General features: G+C 36.4%; 1 protein-coding gene across 1 annotated transcript in view; it reads right to left on the bottom strand.

The window, feature by feature from the left end:
* Nucleotides 1–1,404: 1,404 nt before the first annotated feature.
* The window catches only part of LOC140159274 (metabotropic glutamate receptor 8-like), a 182,525-nt gene continuing 166,598 nt past the window's right edge, over nucleotides 1,405–17,331 (bottom strand). Inside the window, exons 4-8 of the mRNA XM_072182687.1 lie at nucleotides 11,985–12,152; nucleotides 8,490–8,687; nucleotides 6,922–8,006; nucleotides 4,028–4,283; nucleotides 1,405–2,052 (exon numbers count right to left, since the gene is read on the bottom strand). Of these exons, the coding sequence (XP_072038788.1) occupies nucleotides 1,970–2,052; nucleotides 4,028–4,283; nucleotides 6,922–8,006; nucleotides 8,490–8,687; nucleotides 11,985–12,152 (1,790 nt within the window). The 3' untranslated portion in view covers nucleotides 1,405–1,969. The remainder of the gene's footprint in view (nucleotides 2,053–4,027; nucleotides 4,284–6,921; nucleotides 8,007–8,489; nucleotides 8,688–11,984; nucleotides 12,153–17,331) is intronic.

Here is a 17,331-nt window from a genome sequence, read left to right as displayed (position 1 = left end):
ATAAAGCCCAATAGTATCTTATCATGTTTGTGCAGCATTCTTCTCAGGGATATTGAGCATGGACAGAGCAGGGGCTTTGTAGGGATCATTGTGACCATACAAAATACTGAAGGAAAGAAGTGCTACTAAGAAATGAAACAAAAGAGCTAAAGAAAGTTGAAGTAAAAGAACCACAACGTTTACAAGGTCTGAAATATGCTTTATGGGTACGTGGGCCTTCTTGTGAGGTAGAAAGCATCATGAATCGGACCACTCACTATAAGTGGAACATTTGGCCATTGATTCCATTTACAACGCAACATATACACAAAGCATTCTCACACTAACATACAAACGTTTCACTTTATCACTTATAACATATCCTAATACAGCATACTGGAATGTCTTGGTCTGAAAACGTGTCACGTCGAACAAATCAATCTCGTAAGTTTTCACAATACTTACTCAAAACTAAAGGAAATGTTAATAAAATGAGGAACGTGTATTGAAAGTATATCAACATAGGTCGTCAAATGGTTGTACTTGGTATAATACATTTTCTCGACATTTTGGAGCCTGTACATATAATGCCTGGATTTTGGATCACTACTGACGAGTTTGAAAAGAGATTGAGTTTCTGATCAGATTTTTTTTCATCTTGACACAGCCGTATTATGTGATGTGATCAAGCAAAATCAGTCGGAGGTCGGAAATATTGATTTTGAGATATAGCCAAACAAAGGAACTATTTCCTTTGGGTTTTTTTTTGCAAAATGTAGCTTTGCAAATGCTATTTACAATCCTATAAGAAACTGAAAATTGAATATGTCCGACTTCGGACTGATTTTGCTCGATCACACCACATATTATGATAGTTGTGGTGTTTGTGTCTGTTTCTATGGAGATCATTTGTGAGGTAATCTTCACATGTCAACCACGACAGAAACACAATTCCGGTAGCTATAGACGAATCCAAATCCACGCATTCCTACACCTGACTAGCAGCCTTTAGTTGGGTACCCGTCGGCTACAATGCACTCAAAATGTGAAATGATTCGGCCTAGGTGGACATTTTAAACTGCCTTCCATCACCCGTTTTACACCTTCCGCGAAAACACCGGTAGACAAAAGAATGATTAAAGTTTACAACACAATAGGCCCTACAGCTTCTACATGGCCTATTCGCGACATAATAAGTGACATAATAATCGGATTAACTACACGCGGCATAAAACGCTACTAATGGATGTACTTGCGAACAAAAGGATTATGTATGAATAGATGTGACGGGATTACCTGCGGAATTATCTCTATTGTATTATTCTATTAACCCTCCTCGTCCTTGCATCTTCTCTCGGTGTTAGGCGGCTTTTATTTGCACAATTGGGGGCTCAAAACACCAAAGATGTACCCAAAGATGGCCGACCAAATCCTGACCATGACTTGGCTCGTTGGATTCGTCTATATACAAGACCAGACATTCAAAACAGGTGCCGATCGCATGATGCTATTGTTGTAATTTTGATGCAATATGTATAGGTTGTTCACAAAACCACCACTCACAAAACGTTTGGCTCACCGTTAAATGTCATGGATGTGTAATATGTTACGGCCGACATAAGGCATATTTCGTTATAGATTGTCGATATTCGCAATGTGCATCAAGAACTTTTGAAACCAAAAGAGAACTATGTTAGTACATCCCAATCATAACTCTCCCCTCATTCAGTTATTTGTGACATTTTTAACCATTGTTAACGAGAACGCACTTTCGTTGGACGAGGGTAACAGATATTTGATTTACGCGTAGAAGCATATTACTTTTGTATTCACATTTATACATACAATAAAACAAAGAATTAATATACAGCTGTTTTAAAGTGTTTTACAAAACTAATTTGATCTTGTAAACGCACAAAAGATATATTTCAGTACATTCGTATAGTAATTGCAACGGTAAAGGGAATTGGTTTCTGGAACTAGAGCACCTTCAAACGTGGCATCCTGCAGCATGCCCAGGCTCAGCTTCAACGTGTTCAACTTCATCACTCTCAGGGGTACGGGCTTCAATTTCTGAAGAATACAAATAATCGGAAAAGAAACATTATGATTTTTTTTTACCGTGTTCAGTATAAAATAACGCAAATTCCAAATTTGCCTTATTGATAAAAGCATACGAGTATACACAGAACAAATTGTCATCCCCAATCGTTCATACTCTACTCCTTGAATCTGGAATAGTCTACCTGTGATCACCAGAAAATATTCGACATTATATGTGACCTGCTACCACGAACAATGAGTATAAAGTCGCAAGTTGGTAGTTTCGAGACGCCCTGGCTACTGCGTTGGTGTTCTTTGTTTCACACATACCTGGTCAAGCCAGCAGTATACGAAACTTAGTATGTCTGTATGTCCTTTGTGAATGGGGCACAATGGGACATACTACAGGCTTGTACAGTGTGCGGCAAACAAAATATATCATCAACACAGTCAGCCAGGATGACTCGAAACTACCAACTTGCGACTTTGCATTCCTTTCGTGGTAGCAGGTCACATATGCTTTTAATAGGTCAGAAAGTATTTTCCTGATTATATATGCGTGTCTGGCATTCTGATATTGTCGTTGGTTTTATGGTTTTTGTAGGCTCTGCGTCTTTTAAGCGTTTTGTTTAACCCTATGAGAACTACCTGCCGATTGGCCCAAATGAAAATTATGTACAATTTTGAACCAATCAAAGACGGTATTAATAAGATCGTCTGCAAATGCAAGTTTGACCATAAATAGTTTAAAGCCTAGTCATAATTGGCAATTGAAATGATCATTTCAAGTTATCAACCAATCAGAAATGCTGTAAGATGGCCAGTAGTGTCCAGGGGGTTAATATTGTAGGTTATTGAGTCAGTTGGAATACAGAATCTTGTTTATTTCGTAATGAAACGGAAGGGTATTCTTGGCTGCATGTTTCTATAGCCAGTATATACAGTACCGAATGGTAATCAGTGGTATACATAGGTTATCTCTTCTTTAATATTGACAAATATTACTCAGAAGGTAGTTTTCTCTCTCTAGTGTTTCCATACATGTGATGTTATGCAAAATTCCATATTTATGGGAAAGTTCTACAAAATAGTGTATATATAAGTCAAACCGTACTATCTGTTATGTTAATAAATGATATCATATACAGATTCTGCCCTATAGGCAGGCGTATTTGAATTAGTCTTCAAATTGGCAGAAAATATTTCATTTGGAAGACAGCTACTTGTAAATGAGCTTATACGATCCCCCATATAAGATACGAGTATGTCTTCAAAACTCAACTGGTGATCGACCGTCGGCGCCCTGGTGAAACTGGAAGCTTAACCGTTTACCCAGTTTGTTCTGAAAAATAGAAAACAGGCCCAACCGCTTGTACTGCCAGAGCGTCGGTAGTCGACCGGCGTTTTGGTTTTGAAGCCACTCCAGGTAAAACATAGTATAATGCTAGGTAGATACATGTACCATTTTTTTTAACTTGTGATGACAGAATGAATGATTGTGGGATCTCTTTATGGGTGATGAGATGCAAAGCAATGATAATATGTGTGCAAAAGATGTTGATGATTGGAAAAGGTCAATAATGAGCAAGCAAAGTGTGGATGGAATTAGGAAAGGTTGGTGATAATGATGAATAATGATAACAATGTGTTTAAATGGTTACTACGGTAGGCAATAGAGAGAAAACACATAGTTGGCGCATATCCATCATGGGGATTTCTCTCTAGTCCTAAGATCCGCATGTCCGAAAAATAAAAAGGAGTCGCTTTAGGGTTAGGGTTAGAGATAGGGTTAGTGTATTACCGGACTGGCGGTCCTCAGGACTGGCGGGCGTAAATCAGCCTTCCATACTACCTAACCCTTGCTTATTACTGACCCTTCCTACAGTGATTGACAAAATGGTTATCGTACTCAACTGAAGCAAGGAGCCAGGCATTCAGGCAGGCAGACTAGGGTAAGAGCTAGGCCATCATTACAAGCAGGTGACATATCCTTCCACGAACTCACCAGATGACGTAGTATGTGATACCATAGGACCAACCGTAGGATGACTGGTTAAATGCTGTCTGGAGTCACCATTAACTCTTCCTTCTATCGACCCACACGTAGAACGTTGCATTCGACTATTCATGATCAAAGTTCCTGGAGTCTTCTTATTTTTCTGCGGGGCGAATACTACGATATAGACTTTAGGTACAAATATACAGCCCAGGGTCACGCTGGCGCTGACGATCATACAGAGGCACAGGAGGGTTTGCTGAATCTGTTAGACATAGTCAATAAGAATGAAAATGGAATATATTATATTACGAAAATATGGCAACCTGAAGCTTTCAAACAACAATCAAGATCAATAGGTTTAACCCAAATGTAACTAAAAGTAGTACACAAGTACTTTTTAGTGCGGAATACCAAAGACAATAGGATATACAACACTACTCAAACAGTTACATAAAATTTCGTAATGTTTACTGGAATTACGATTGTCTACTCGCTGTAATTTCCACATACTGGCGAATACGGGATTACTATAAACCACCCTATAACCGTGAAGTGCAGCATGCGCTACGTTTAGTATAAACCACCCTATAACCGTGAAGTGCCCTGTGCGCTACGTTTAGCATAAACCACCCTATAATCGTGAAGTGCACCATGCGCTACGTTCAGCAAAAAACACCCTATAACCGTGAAATGCCCTATGCGTTACGTTTAGCATTCCCCATACGATACGTTTAGCATAAACCACCCTATAACCGTGAAGTGCCTTATGTGCTACGCTTAGCATAAACCACCCTATAACCGTGAAGTGCCCTATGCGCTACGTTTAGCATAAACCACCCTATAATCGTGAAGTGCCCTATGCGTTACGTTTAGCATAAACCACCCTATAACCGTGAAGTGCCCTATTCGTTACGTTTAGCATAAACCATCCTATAACCGTGAAGTGCCCCATGCGCTACGTTTAGCATAAACCACCCTATAATCGTGAAGTGGTCTATGCGTTACGTTTAGCATAAACCACCCTATAACCGTGAAGTGCCCCATGCGCTACGTTTAGCATAAACCACCCTATAACCGTGAAGTGCCCTATGCGTTACATTTAGCATAAACCACCCTATAACCGTGAAGTGCCCTATGCGTTAGGTTTAGCATAAACCACCCTATAATCGTGAAGTAGTCTATGCGTTACGTTTAGCATAAACCACCCTATAACCGTGAAGTGCCCTACCGGTATGTGCTACGCTTAGCATAAACCACCCTATAACCGTGGAAGTGCCCTATGCGCTATATTTAGCATAAACCACCCTGTAACCGCAGTGCCCTATGTGCTACAATAATCGAGGATAGCGACTATGGCAGACACGAAGATAATGTTGCCCGTAGGCGGTGTAATACAAAGAGACGTATGGAAGTCATTTGTGGTTCGTCAGTATATGAAACCACAACGAATACCAGTAGAGAGGGCATACAAAGGTAATTTCAGAATACCAGATTAAAATGAATGTTAATGAACATTTGATTAAAAATTGTTTTCTAAGGTATATCATTATTGATCCTTAAAAAAGAATATAAAACAAATGATCTTGCATTCTTGATTTCTACATTAACCCAATTCGGTGTTCTACTAATTCAATTCGATTGATCGCATCATATGCCAAATATAGGATTCATTATGGGCTATTACAGTTGAAATCCATACCCCCATGACCTTATTCTGCCACACAGGGAGTGTGTATTTTAAATAGCGTTACCTGAATGGGTGACTCCATTTGAAATTTACACCCCCTGTGTGTAAGATTAAGGCCATGGCTTCCACACGAGGCGTACGTATCTCAACTGGAATAGCCAATACCTTCTCAATAGACATACTTTATCGGCATTAGTGTCTAATTACCGTTATATATCCAAAGCCCATTACACATCCGAATGTAAATTTAGATTAGAAACAAGGTTAGAAGCTTAGTGCAAGTGACACCGATGTTCTACTATATTTTAAGGATACATTAGTATGTATTCGGCATTAGATCTTTAAGAAACAATCGACTGTCACGTATTTTATTTTCATTGCTTTGAAAGCTTGCTGTATAAGCAACATACGCTCCTATAGATTTTACAAGAAACTCTCATGTCATGCTCATGAAGATATTGTTACTTGAATTTGAATCATCTGTAGTTAAGTAGTAGAAATTGGTAAGATGGTTATATGCTCGATATCATGATCTGCTGAAAGTGTTTGGTTAATATATATAAGACGGCCAATATGGTTACTATTCAGGTTTATTTATTGTTATATTATTAAATCATCGATTTTATGATATTGTTTTACTTTTTACTATATGTTTTCAGCTGTTTTCCCAAAACATTTGTGCCTCTAGCGTCGGATATTGAATTCTTCTCGAGAAAACTGATAACTTGAAAGATGAAATCATAAACGGGATCAACGACGGATTTCGACATTTTTCGTTAACCAAATGAAACACCTTATTATTAGCGGAGTATGTTTTAGGTTTAGAGTTACATATGTATAAAGGTTTGAAGTTTAATAGTAATAAACTAGGCTGAAACAACTTTTTGCGATACTAAAGGAATACTTGTACATTTGCATGAGATATTACATGAGTAAGACGCAAGTCAATACACAACGATCGTGTGCCAGGGGTGAGAAAACTATAATTTACAGGAACTAAGGGATGAAATCAAAACTCGACCGCCGGTTCCGCCCGGTTCCGTCCGGTTTCCATTGTTTAGAACAATAGAAACCGGAAAGAACCGTCAGGAACCAGTGGTCAACCGCCAGTCGAGTTTTGATTTCATCCCTCAACATTAAACCAGCACAAACTAGTATATGGAAAAATATACAGCACAAACTAAATTCTTGCAAACTTTTATTGATTACTTACCTTATAATCTGTTGAAGATGTTCCCATGTAAATAGGAATAAAGGCCAACCAAACAACACACGTAGTGTACATAGCAAATGCAATGAATTTGGCTTCGTTAAAGTTCTCCGGCATCTTGCGTGTTTTAAAGGCATAAAGGGTACACAGAGCAACTAATAGCATTGCATACGTTAGTGAGATGACAAAAGACATATCAGTTATGCTACATTCTAATATCACACGATCCCAATCCGGATATGTTTTGATAGCGTTGGGCGGCACAACTATTAGCCATGTTATTGCACCAACTAATTGCACAGACACAAGACAAAAACAGATCACCATTTGTGATCTTGGACTAGTGTACTTGGGTCTTTGCACGGACCTTTTGCCGTGATTAAAAATTCTATGAACCCGTGTAGTTTTAGTATATAAAGCAGAATAAGAAATAACGTTGGAGAGTCCCAACATAAGTCTTCGGAGACCGCATATTAATGGGCTTGGTCGTGCAATCAGTACAAACGAAGTTAAAAACGTTAGAAAAATTCCAAATAGTAAAACATAACAGAGTTCTCGTCCCGATGCTCGAATTATCGGAGTTGCATTGTATTTCATAAAAACAATAATAACAAATGAAGTACTGATGATTCCTAAAACTGATAGTAGTGCAGGTGTAATTGCCCATGGTGAAATCCACTCAAGAAATTCAGGGGTTATTTCTTCGCATCCCGTACGCGATTCATTAGGTTTGGACGCCGCTGTGCAGTTTGCGCACGTGTAGTTGTCAATTAAAATCTGATTTCGTTCACAGCTATCGCAAACCCAGCAGCATTCTGTACCCGCTTGATCACCAGTTCCAGTTAGAACAATTTGCCGTCTCGTTCCAGGTGCGGTACATGGTTCAGCACACACTGACTGCACGCCAGTGCCATCGGCGTCTTTTTCACCCCATTTTACATATTCAAGGTTAAGAGATAAACGGTTTCTATCTGTCCAGTTGCCGATAGAAACATAGCGAAACGTATTGCCAAATCTTTGGTATTGGTAGAGGTCGTAGCTTCCTGGACGATCACCTAAATTATTGAAACGAACCACCCCACTACTTCCTGCAAAATAAAAAAACACAGACCACGTGTCACAAGAAAACCATGTTATTGATTGAGATGGAGCGAAAGTAATACAAAGAATCATATATATATATATAGGCTAAGAGTTAGCTCATAATTTTGATATTATATGTTATTTTTTGCTAATTGGTTATGAAAAAGATTGGAAAATGTGTTTTCCAAAAATTAGAATGCATAACTTGAAATTAGTCTTTGTTCAAGTCTTTGGGCCTGGTTGTCACACAATACAAAAAAGGTCGAAAAACACCCTAAAATGCATGTTTTTGGCCCTTATTTCCAATAATTGGCCAAATATTAAAATTGTACTCTTATTGCTAGTTAGGACTAACTAAAGGATTAGGATTTAGCTATGTTGCATTTGACAAAACAGGATTATATTTTTTTTATTCAAAAAAAATTAGTTCTGTATTTTTCTGGAATAGGGAGTAGTTTAGCATCAAACTGCATGTTTGTATTACGTACCTCGGAAAGTAGTATTTTTAATGTAATCTAGATATTGCTCTCCACGGAGGGTATGAAACTCTGGACAGATTCCTTCTGATCCATTACATATATGTTTCTGTAGTCTGTCCAATGCGTGTGCTAAGGTGTAGGTGGCGTCCACTACGAAGGCGATTTTACCTTCTTGTTCATAAGTGATATTGGTATGAACTTCTTTTCCTGAAAAGAAACAAGAATAAATCCAAAAGAATAGTTTAAAATTCGCCAAATATGGTTATGATTTCCGCATAGTGCCGAATACCACATAACTATAAACCACCCCTATAATGGGCTATTCCAGTTGAGATCCATACATCCCCTATGGAAGGCATGACCTTAATCTTCAAAACAGAGAGTGTGAATTTCAAATAGGGTTGCCTAAATGGGACGATCTAGTTTTAATTTGCACCACCTGTGTAAGATGATAAGGTTATGTCTTCCATATGGTTGTATGGATTTCAACTGGAATAGCCCTTTATAACCCGTGAGGTATCTTTTCCATGGTAGTAACCATGGCTAAAATGCTTTGAAGAATTAGAGTTCAAAATCAATCACATCACGTCAACAATCAGTATGATACAAAGGAAACTGCGCACAAAAAGTATGGTAGGCAATCCCTCGTTTCAAGGTTTGAGTTTTCGTTTCTCTTTTGTTCAGAAAGCAAACAATCAGGGAATTGAAATAAGGGGCAGAACTTGTCTGCAATCATAACGTCTAAAGCTGAATTTATACTACATCGCTGAGCGACAGCGATTGGTTTTTACCCAATGAGGTAGAACGTTTTTTGTTGCCTTGGGGAAAGCGCCACTACCTCATTGGTCAAATATCAACCTGTTTGTGCTCAGTGATAGAGTACTAAATTCAAAGTTAGTGTATAACGGACACACATTAGTACCATACTAGTATTTTCGGATATTTGTTTTTCATTTATCGGATACACCTTTGTGTTTATATATAATGTAGACAGTAATATATGGATTGGATATCAAAAACGCGTGAACGGTAACAGAATTGTGGTTTGTTTGTATGAGACATAACCGATGCATGATGATGGAGATGTTTTGATTATGAATTAGTTTATTGTCCCCGGAAAGCACAATACATACCTCTCATCTAGGTTCCCGTCTCCACTTACCTATACTACCTTCTCTTCCCCTATTCCCTCTCCTCTGCATATGAATAGAAATAGACACTCGAATGTCTATTCTTTTGTAATCTCGGTGGTAATATTCGATGGTCTATATTTGTTCACATGGAAATAATCCTAGGATTATTCGGTCAAATTAACTAAACCACGCTTTCAAATGTAGATTGACTTGTTCGACTTCTCTGCTCGTGAATATTGCACTGCGAAATTTAAAAACTTCTTTTGTATATTTTGATCTAGGTAACTTCAAACCTGTTATTCTGCGGTCACACGATTATGTAACAAACTGAAATGAAAACCGAAACTGCATTCTACAAGTTTTAAGTTTCCAACAAAGGGTACAGACAAATATATCGGGAATGACGTCAGTCGAGAGCTTAGGCAGGATAATAAGAAACCACGTGACCAAAACCAAAACTACTCCTAAAGTCATAACTTGAAACGACCGAATGTATTGATGGACCTGTCGCTTAATACGAGGGTTGTATGGATAAATAAACCTGTTCATCACCCTTATACTTAACTTGCCATATTGTGGTTTAATTCAATTGATCCATTTAATTTAAAAAAGGGTAGATTTTCAAAAACAGTGGAATTTCGATTGAATTCTAGTTTAAACATGCCAGTAGTGAACACAGCATAAAGCCTCTTATACCGTCACACCACAGAGCGCCCGTTTCAAATGAGGCGGGGAAACACGATGGAGTAGCAAAGAGATTAATTTGTCTCTTTGGAACATGAATACGCATATAATTTATTATCATATTATTCAAATAAACAGTTTACCTAGTCCTACGAAGTCGGTCTATAAAATGCGCGTGTTTACGCCAAAGGACTTATACTAATCGTAGATCCATCCTTTGCTCTCATTTTAGTGATAAAATATATACCCTTGAACCTAGCACTTGCAAGTTGAGAAAATTGCGCAAGATTTGTGATGAGCATCTCTGTTTAAAACTAAACCTGCATTATGTTTGCGCGCTCGTGCAAGTTTGTCGAGTTTTGGAGCCGGTTAGCTTGACAGTTCCCCTACCCCCCTGAAAATGTGGCGCTAATGACTAACCGTAAACCGTTTGGAATCTGATTTGAAACACGTGTGCAGATCAGTGCTTCTTCGCATTGTAAAAATGAATAAAATACAATCATTTACTTCGCTAATTCTAATTCTGGACGAAATACGTTTATTAAAATTAAATCAATCTATTCATGCTCTAGTTTACGCAACAACTTTGCAGCAACGTCACACAATATGCTATTTTGATATATGCCGGTAGTAACGACAGGAGCCATTACAGCTGAATCAACATTTTGACATATTTTTATCTCCATCTTTTCGCTAACGGTAGCAATTAAAAAATATAATGTATAATAAAAATCAATTGACATGAAGGTCATGTTGATTGATTTTTCCTCTTCCTAAGCAGACGTAACATAGTTTTTATCAGTTTTTTCCTGATGTACATTACGTCGAAGATTTTATGAAAGCAAAGACAATTTGAGGTCGACCGGCATTTTTAATAAATGCATCAAAGCTAGTTGAAATATACCCATTGCAGGGAATTTCTTAGAGACTAAAATTCAACTCACGATTCTTACAATTCTAGATGTTCGCTTCCAAACATGCCTAGAGATGATGACATGAATCAAATATTGAACTATTACTTGCACCTTTCAGCCCTTTTTACAATGTTTAAGTTTAGGTTTCGCTTCGCGTACAACAGCTGCGGCAGTGCCGGATATCGTCTATTGAAAGTTCAATTTATGGGGTGATATCTGATCGCTGTAATAGCGTTATTCGTTTTGTCAATATGGAATGAAGAACTCAAAGATTCCATGTTAATATTGTCCTTGATATTCTAGTCTTAAAATTAATATTACTACCTTTAACAAGAGAACTTTTCAACTAATCTATCAATTAATATAACATAATCTGGTGACATTTTTTCCCTACATTATGAAACTAAATTGTGTGAATTTGGCATTCCCTTTTAAATAGTAAGATTATCGCATTGCTTCCGCAAATAGATTCATCATGATTGTCCATTAAAATTATATGAAAATGTTCTTAAACAAATCATATAACTACTTCCTTCCGCATATCTATGATCAGTTACTGACAGCGCCAACTACGTCAGCTACCAATAGGAAGCAGCCGACGTCAAAGGTCAAAGCTGGTCATTTAATTTGAGAAAGTGCTGTATGTTAACATCACCTTTATTTGGATTTGTTTAAGAACATTTCCATATAATATTATCGCATTGCTTGTTTCGAATACATAATAAAGCTACATACATACCGCTATAAAACATAATCAATTTAATGACATTTACCTGTGCATATTGAGGAAGGTACGTCAGAAATGTGATCTGAAGCTAATTGTAACCGGTCGTTTGTTTCAAATAAACAGTGAAAGGTCTTCTCCCAATATTGTTGAAACCACTTAGGACTAGATCCGTTGTTAGGTTTAGGCTTCAATGATGTAAAATATTCGTCAAACCCTGATAAGAAAAAAGGGAGAAATACACATCAATTAGAAAGTTTATCTCATGAAAATCAAATAATAATGATGGAAAAACATGGCAAGAAATACAAAACAAAAACCGGCTTTATCATAGCAAGAGAACGGTAACGTTGGCTTCATCAGTTAATATAATCCACATGGACAGTTCTTAATTATCAAGTGTTCGTCCGTATTAGAAAACCAAGACGATGACTATCTACATCAGTACAAATAAAGTACAAGTAAAACGTGTAATTAATAGATATGTTATCTTTATTTCTTTATCAAGGGAATAACTCAGGGTATCGTGATGAAACAATCTGCAAACTATTCAAGGATTTAACACATTACTTTCTTCAATAAGCATAATAATTGTAAAAGTTCCAACTGTTTTTCAATTGTTTCTCAAATGTTGAGCAAATTGTGGTATATAGAGAGAATTAGAGCCTTTGCAATATTAATGCAATTATGTCCAGATGAACAGTTTAAATATTTATTGTACTTTATTATTGAGATTGTTTGTAGTCTCAGCCACAAGCAAACAAAGTTGTGTCAAGGTCAACTTTACTCTTACCAACTTTACTTTACTCTTAATGAGAACTTTTAAAGTACAACGTGACAATAAACTTTTTTATTGCGTGACTCGCAGATACAGCTGTACCATCGATTTTTAAGAATAACAAGATTTTGAAATAGACCGTGGAATATAATTATGAAGGAACATGACAGTGATGAGTTCTGTATGTCGATTATTGGACTACAAAATCCAATAAGTAGTTTAAATCTTAATTGGAATGTTTTTACTTGCCCTTGTTTTTTATTTCATGTTAAAAGAGGGGCAAAGGTTACTGCTATGCGTGATCTGGTTAGGAAACCCTGAGCAACTGTACCCATATCTATCTATATTTGAAGAGCTTATTTCAAAACCGTGTTCAGTCCACTATCCCTGTGCGATATTGCAATGTGTTGTGATGCTAGGTATTATAATTTCAGTTGGATGCACCATTACAAAGCAAACAGTGGATGGACGTACAGTAACAATACTGTGTGAGGCTTTTGTTTCCCAAATGAGAACAATAGTCTGCATATTGTTATGCAACATTGTTCTGGTAAATAATAGCATGTTGATGGTACAACTCATTGTTGCTAATGTCAAACTTGTCAAAGTAATTATGATTGTATCTCACAAGTAAATGAGACACATGGAGTTGTGGACTTAACACGGTTTGGAAATAAGCTCTTCATTTGTCAATAGGATAAAAATATGAATTCGCTCGAGTACTAATACAATTATAATAATGCAGACATCAAAAAGAACTTGACTATTCTAGAGTGCTAGCAGGCGGCATAGGACACGCAACACGGACGTACGAGGCTGGCGAAGATACAGGGCTGACAGCCCCATTCACAATACACGGTTAGCGATTATAAATGGACAATTAACATACTTGCAGTGGGGTACTTTGCAGAACCCCAACGGTTTTAGAGTAAGAAAATTTTGCTTTGACACCACATAACAAATTTAGAATTGTTTGTGAAGATTTCATGATTATGTGTTAATCCAATGGCGACGTCAAAAATAGCGATATCGCATCCACCATCATCTGAGTGCTAGACTATACAATTGGTTTGCCCTCCTTTTCATTATTATTTCTTTAGCAGTGGACCCATAATATATATGAAATAAAACAACATTTTCGATTCTGCCTTTTCACTCTTCAAGATCGAAGAGCCACTCCACTGTTCTGCTCTCCAAAGTGATTATCAGATTATTCACGTGAACTAACCCTTTCGCTCCTACAACATAAACTGTTGTCAATTTCAAGCATTCATGCCAAAAGATCATGTAAATGTTCATTGTAAATGCGACTAATTCTTCATGGAATTATTGACATTTAATACAGTGTAAAGCTGGTAGTCTACAGTGTTTTTATTAATGATAATCATCATGATAATGTAATAAATTTATATCAAATGAGAGATCCTATTTTTCTCATTAACATACTGAAAATTAGGAGTTCCAAATCGGTGTACTTTTGAAGATATTATCAAAAATGTGGTATACCACATTTGAGACTAATTCGGCAGTTTTTTGATAATTTCTTCGTTAATATACCGATTTGGAACGCCTAAATTTCAATATGTTATTGAGAAAAATAGGATCTTTCACCTGATGCCAAAATCTGCATTTTGATAGGATAAAGTTGGGGACGAGGCTGTCAATCAGGTTACACACCTTTAACAGTTATTTAATTAGTCATTCATTAGTAATTAATATAACTGACTAACATGATAAATCACGAAGTCATAAATTCAACATTAGTCATGTAATGTCCTATTCTTTACCAATTGAATATTATGTCATGAAAATGTGTTGAAATTAATGCAAATTAATGTGAAATGCTATTACTGTTCTTTTAGCACTACATACATATACATATTTTTTATTTATCTTGAACAACGAAATTATTTATGGTATGACTAATTTTAATAAGTCGAATAAGACATCTTTTGACTAATTAAGTTCATCTACTCTTTCCAACAATGGTGGAAACATTACAATATAAGTGAGGACAAGCATGTTTTGTTCCGATTTTAATAGAACATTTTCTCGCGAAGTGCTCGAAAAATATTGAATTTTAGAGTATTTTAGCCCACAATGATTTTTACCCTACTTTGGTCCAAAACAGAGTGTGCCATTTTTCCATCATCTGGATTTCCATTCATGTTTTTATTCACCACCATGATTCGTTTACGAACTGTACCTTTTTAACGTCACCTAAATGGAAATAACATAACAATATTAATAATAATGTAGTTTTTGCATCACCTGAATTTCCATTAAAGTACTATATACAATGAACGACAATGTTAATAACAATGTTGACCCCCCCCCCCCCCACCAGGATATCCTTTCACATATTGTACAACTGATGGCAATAATAACAATGTCGTTTTTACATAATAAAATGAAAATAATGACATCGGCTTTGGCAACAAATAATGTCACTTCAAAATGTTAGTTTAATACTCAGATTGAAATAAAATATTGAAAAAGTGATTCTGAAATTGACTTAAATCATTCAGATAGGCGTTATTTGATTCAATATTTTTCATTCCTACACTACTCAAACAATTTAAGAATCCGAAACAGACAATCGTAACTTTATCTTCTCAATCTCGTGGTGCTGATCATGTGGTTTTTTTTTAATGTCATGGGACTACTGTACTCAGTAGTGCATGTGTTCTGTTGTCTTGAAGATTACAAAAAATGATATACATCTGATTTACAATGTTAATGCTTAAAATGCTAATGAATAGTATGGACCTTTATCTGTTGAGTAGTGTATAAGAGGAGTTTATCCCTTAAAGGAGGATTTCGTGATCCTAGCATCCTCTTTTTATGACATTTTTCAGTAGATATCCACGAAAAAGCTTATTTCCAAAATTTCAGTTGATTCCGATTTTGCGTTTGCGAGTTATGCATGATTATGTGTATTACACGGCTCCATAGACAATGTGTTGTAATTTCGTTCTGGTGCACCAGAACGAAATTCAAATTTGGCGATATTTTTGCTAAACGAATTAATCTGCAAGAAATATTTGGTACATAAACATTATGTAGCCAGAGGTATCCAGTGGTGTAAAAATCTCAACTTTTTTTGGGAAAAGTGGGGGGATGAGGCTGTGGATCACGAAATGCCCCTTTAAAGCCTTAATGTACGATCTTTTTAAATTTTTAGATTTTTCTTTTTTTCTTCTAAAATGATAATATGCAATCATTATGAAAGTTCCCAATACATTTGGAGGCGAAAAACATTGGGAATTTGCAAAGAAACAACATCATAAACTTCACCTCTATCACTTGAAACATCTCGCACTATTTGGATTAGGACAGCGAGTGCGGCCTCAGAGTTAGTCTCCTACGCGGCCAGTTTGGTTACGCTCCCTCCACATGTGGAGGGAGCGTAACCAAGCTAGTTTTGTACGAGACTACGGTTTGCGATCGTGGCCGACATAAAGTCATAATCTAAAAAATTATGACTTAATGTCGGACCAACAGAAAATCGTCCCGTTTTACTACAAATAGGACGAATTTGACAGTTTGCTCAATAGATTTAAGTTAGAACACGTGTAAGTATTACAAATATGCCAAAAAATCGGTTTTGAAAAAAGTAAAGGTAAATTCTGAAAAAAGATCGTACATTATGACTTTAAGTTATAATAATATAAACAACAAATTTACCATGTTTTTGTGATAAAGATGACAAAGCACTGCATAACAAGCAAGGACATACCTTCCCTGAGGACAACGGTATATCTTAGATTATACTCTTGGCACGTGTCTCCTTGTTCTACCATAAAGGTTTTGCAATATTTGCAGAAGTACCCCCTCTATGTTGTGAATTTTTATTGAGTCTTTTTCACATCTAGATGGGTATATATTTAGAAGTCAGTGTTCTTGTCTATATTGGTTGGTATGCGCTATGCAAGTAAGCTTAATATATTTTGTAAGACATAGGGTTTATTTTGCACCGATTTATACCAGATCGTTTATCTCATTTGCTTTATTTGCATAAAATATGAATAAATATCAAACAGAAAAATCGATTCATTTCTTTAAATTAAAAAATAAAGGTCTATCTTTTTCAAAAGCAACAATTGAGCTTTATTCGCATAAAGTATTATCTTGCATTCTTTTGGCCTTTTTTTCTTATTAAATCAAAGTAAATATATTAAAAGTTGCAGTGCCAGAATTCGGATTGTAGTACAGCGAATAATTAATAGAATTTATGATCACGTTATGTCCAGGTGCACTTGAATTACAGATCCTACTTAAACGTGTAAGAATTTCCTCTCCGACCATCTGTTGGTTAAGGATGGTGCCACAGGGTTAAATAAAGTAAGTAATAATCTCATCGTGTTGACGGAAAGAGGTTGGGTGTTCATCACAAGATTACCATCGGCAGTAACATAACATTCTTATAAATGAAGATTAAATCCTATAAATGATACATTGAGATTGATCGGTACAATATTAAAAACACTCTTCATAAAAACTATGATAATAGAAAAGGACGATTTATGTCATCCAATGTGCTAAAATTAGAATTAAAATGTTCGGTCGAGTGGGTTGTTGGTCACACTTAAACACAAAAGACTCTACCTTAGGCGCT

The sequence above is a fragment of the Amphiura filiformis genome, chromosome 8, assembly GCF_039555335.1.
Source record: "Amphiura filiformis chromosome 8, Afil_fr2py, whole genome shotgun sequence".
NCBI classification, from domain to species: Eukaryota; Metazoa; Echinodermata; class Ophiuroidea; order Amphilepidida; family Amphiuridae; genus Amphiura; species Amphiura filiformis.
The sequence above is the reverse complement of the archived record's forward strand: the minus strand, read 5'-3'. Positions and strand labels throughout refer to the sequence as shown.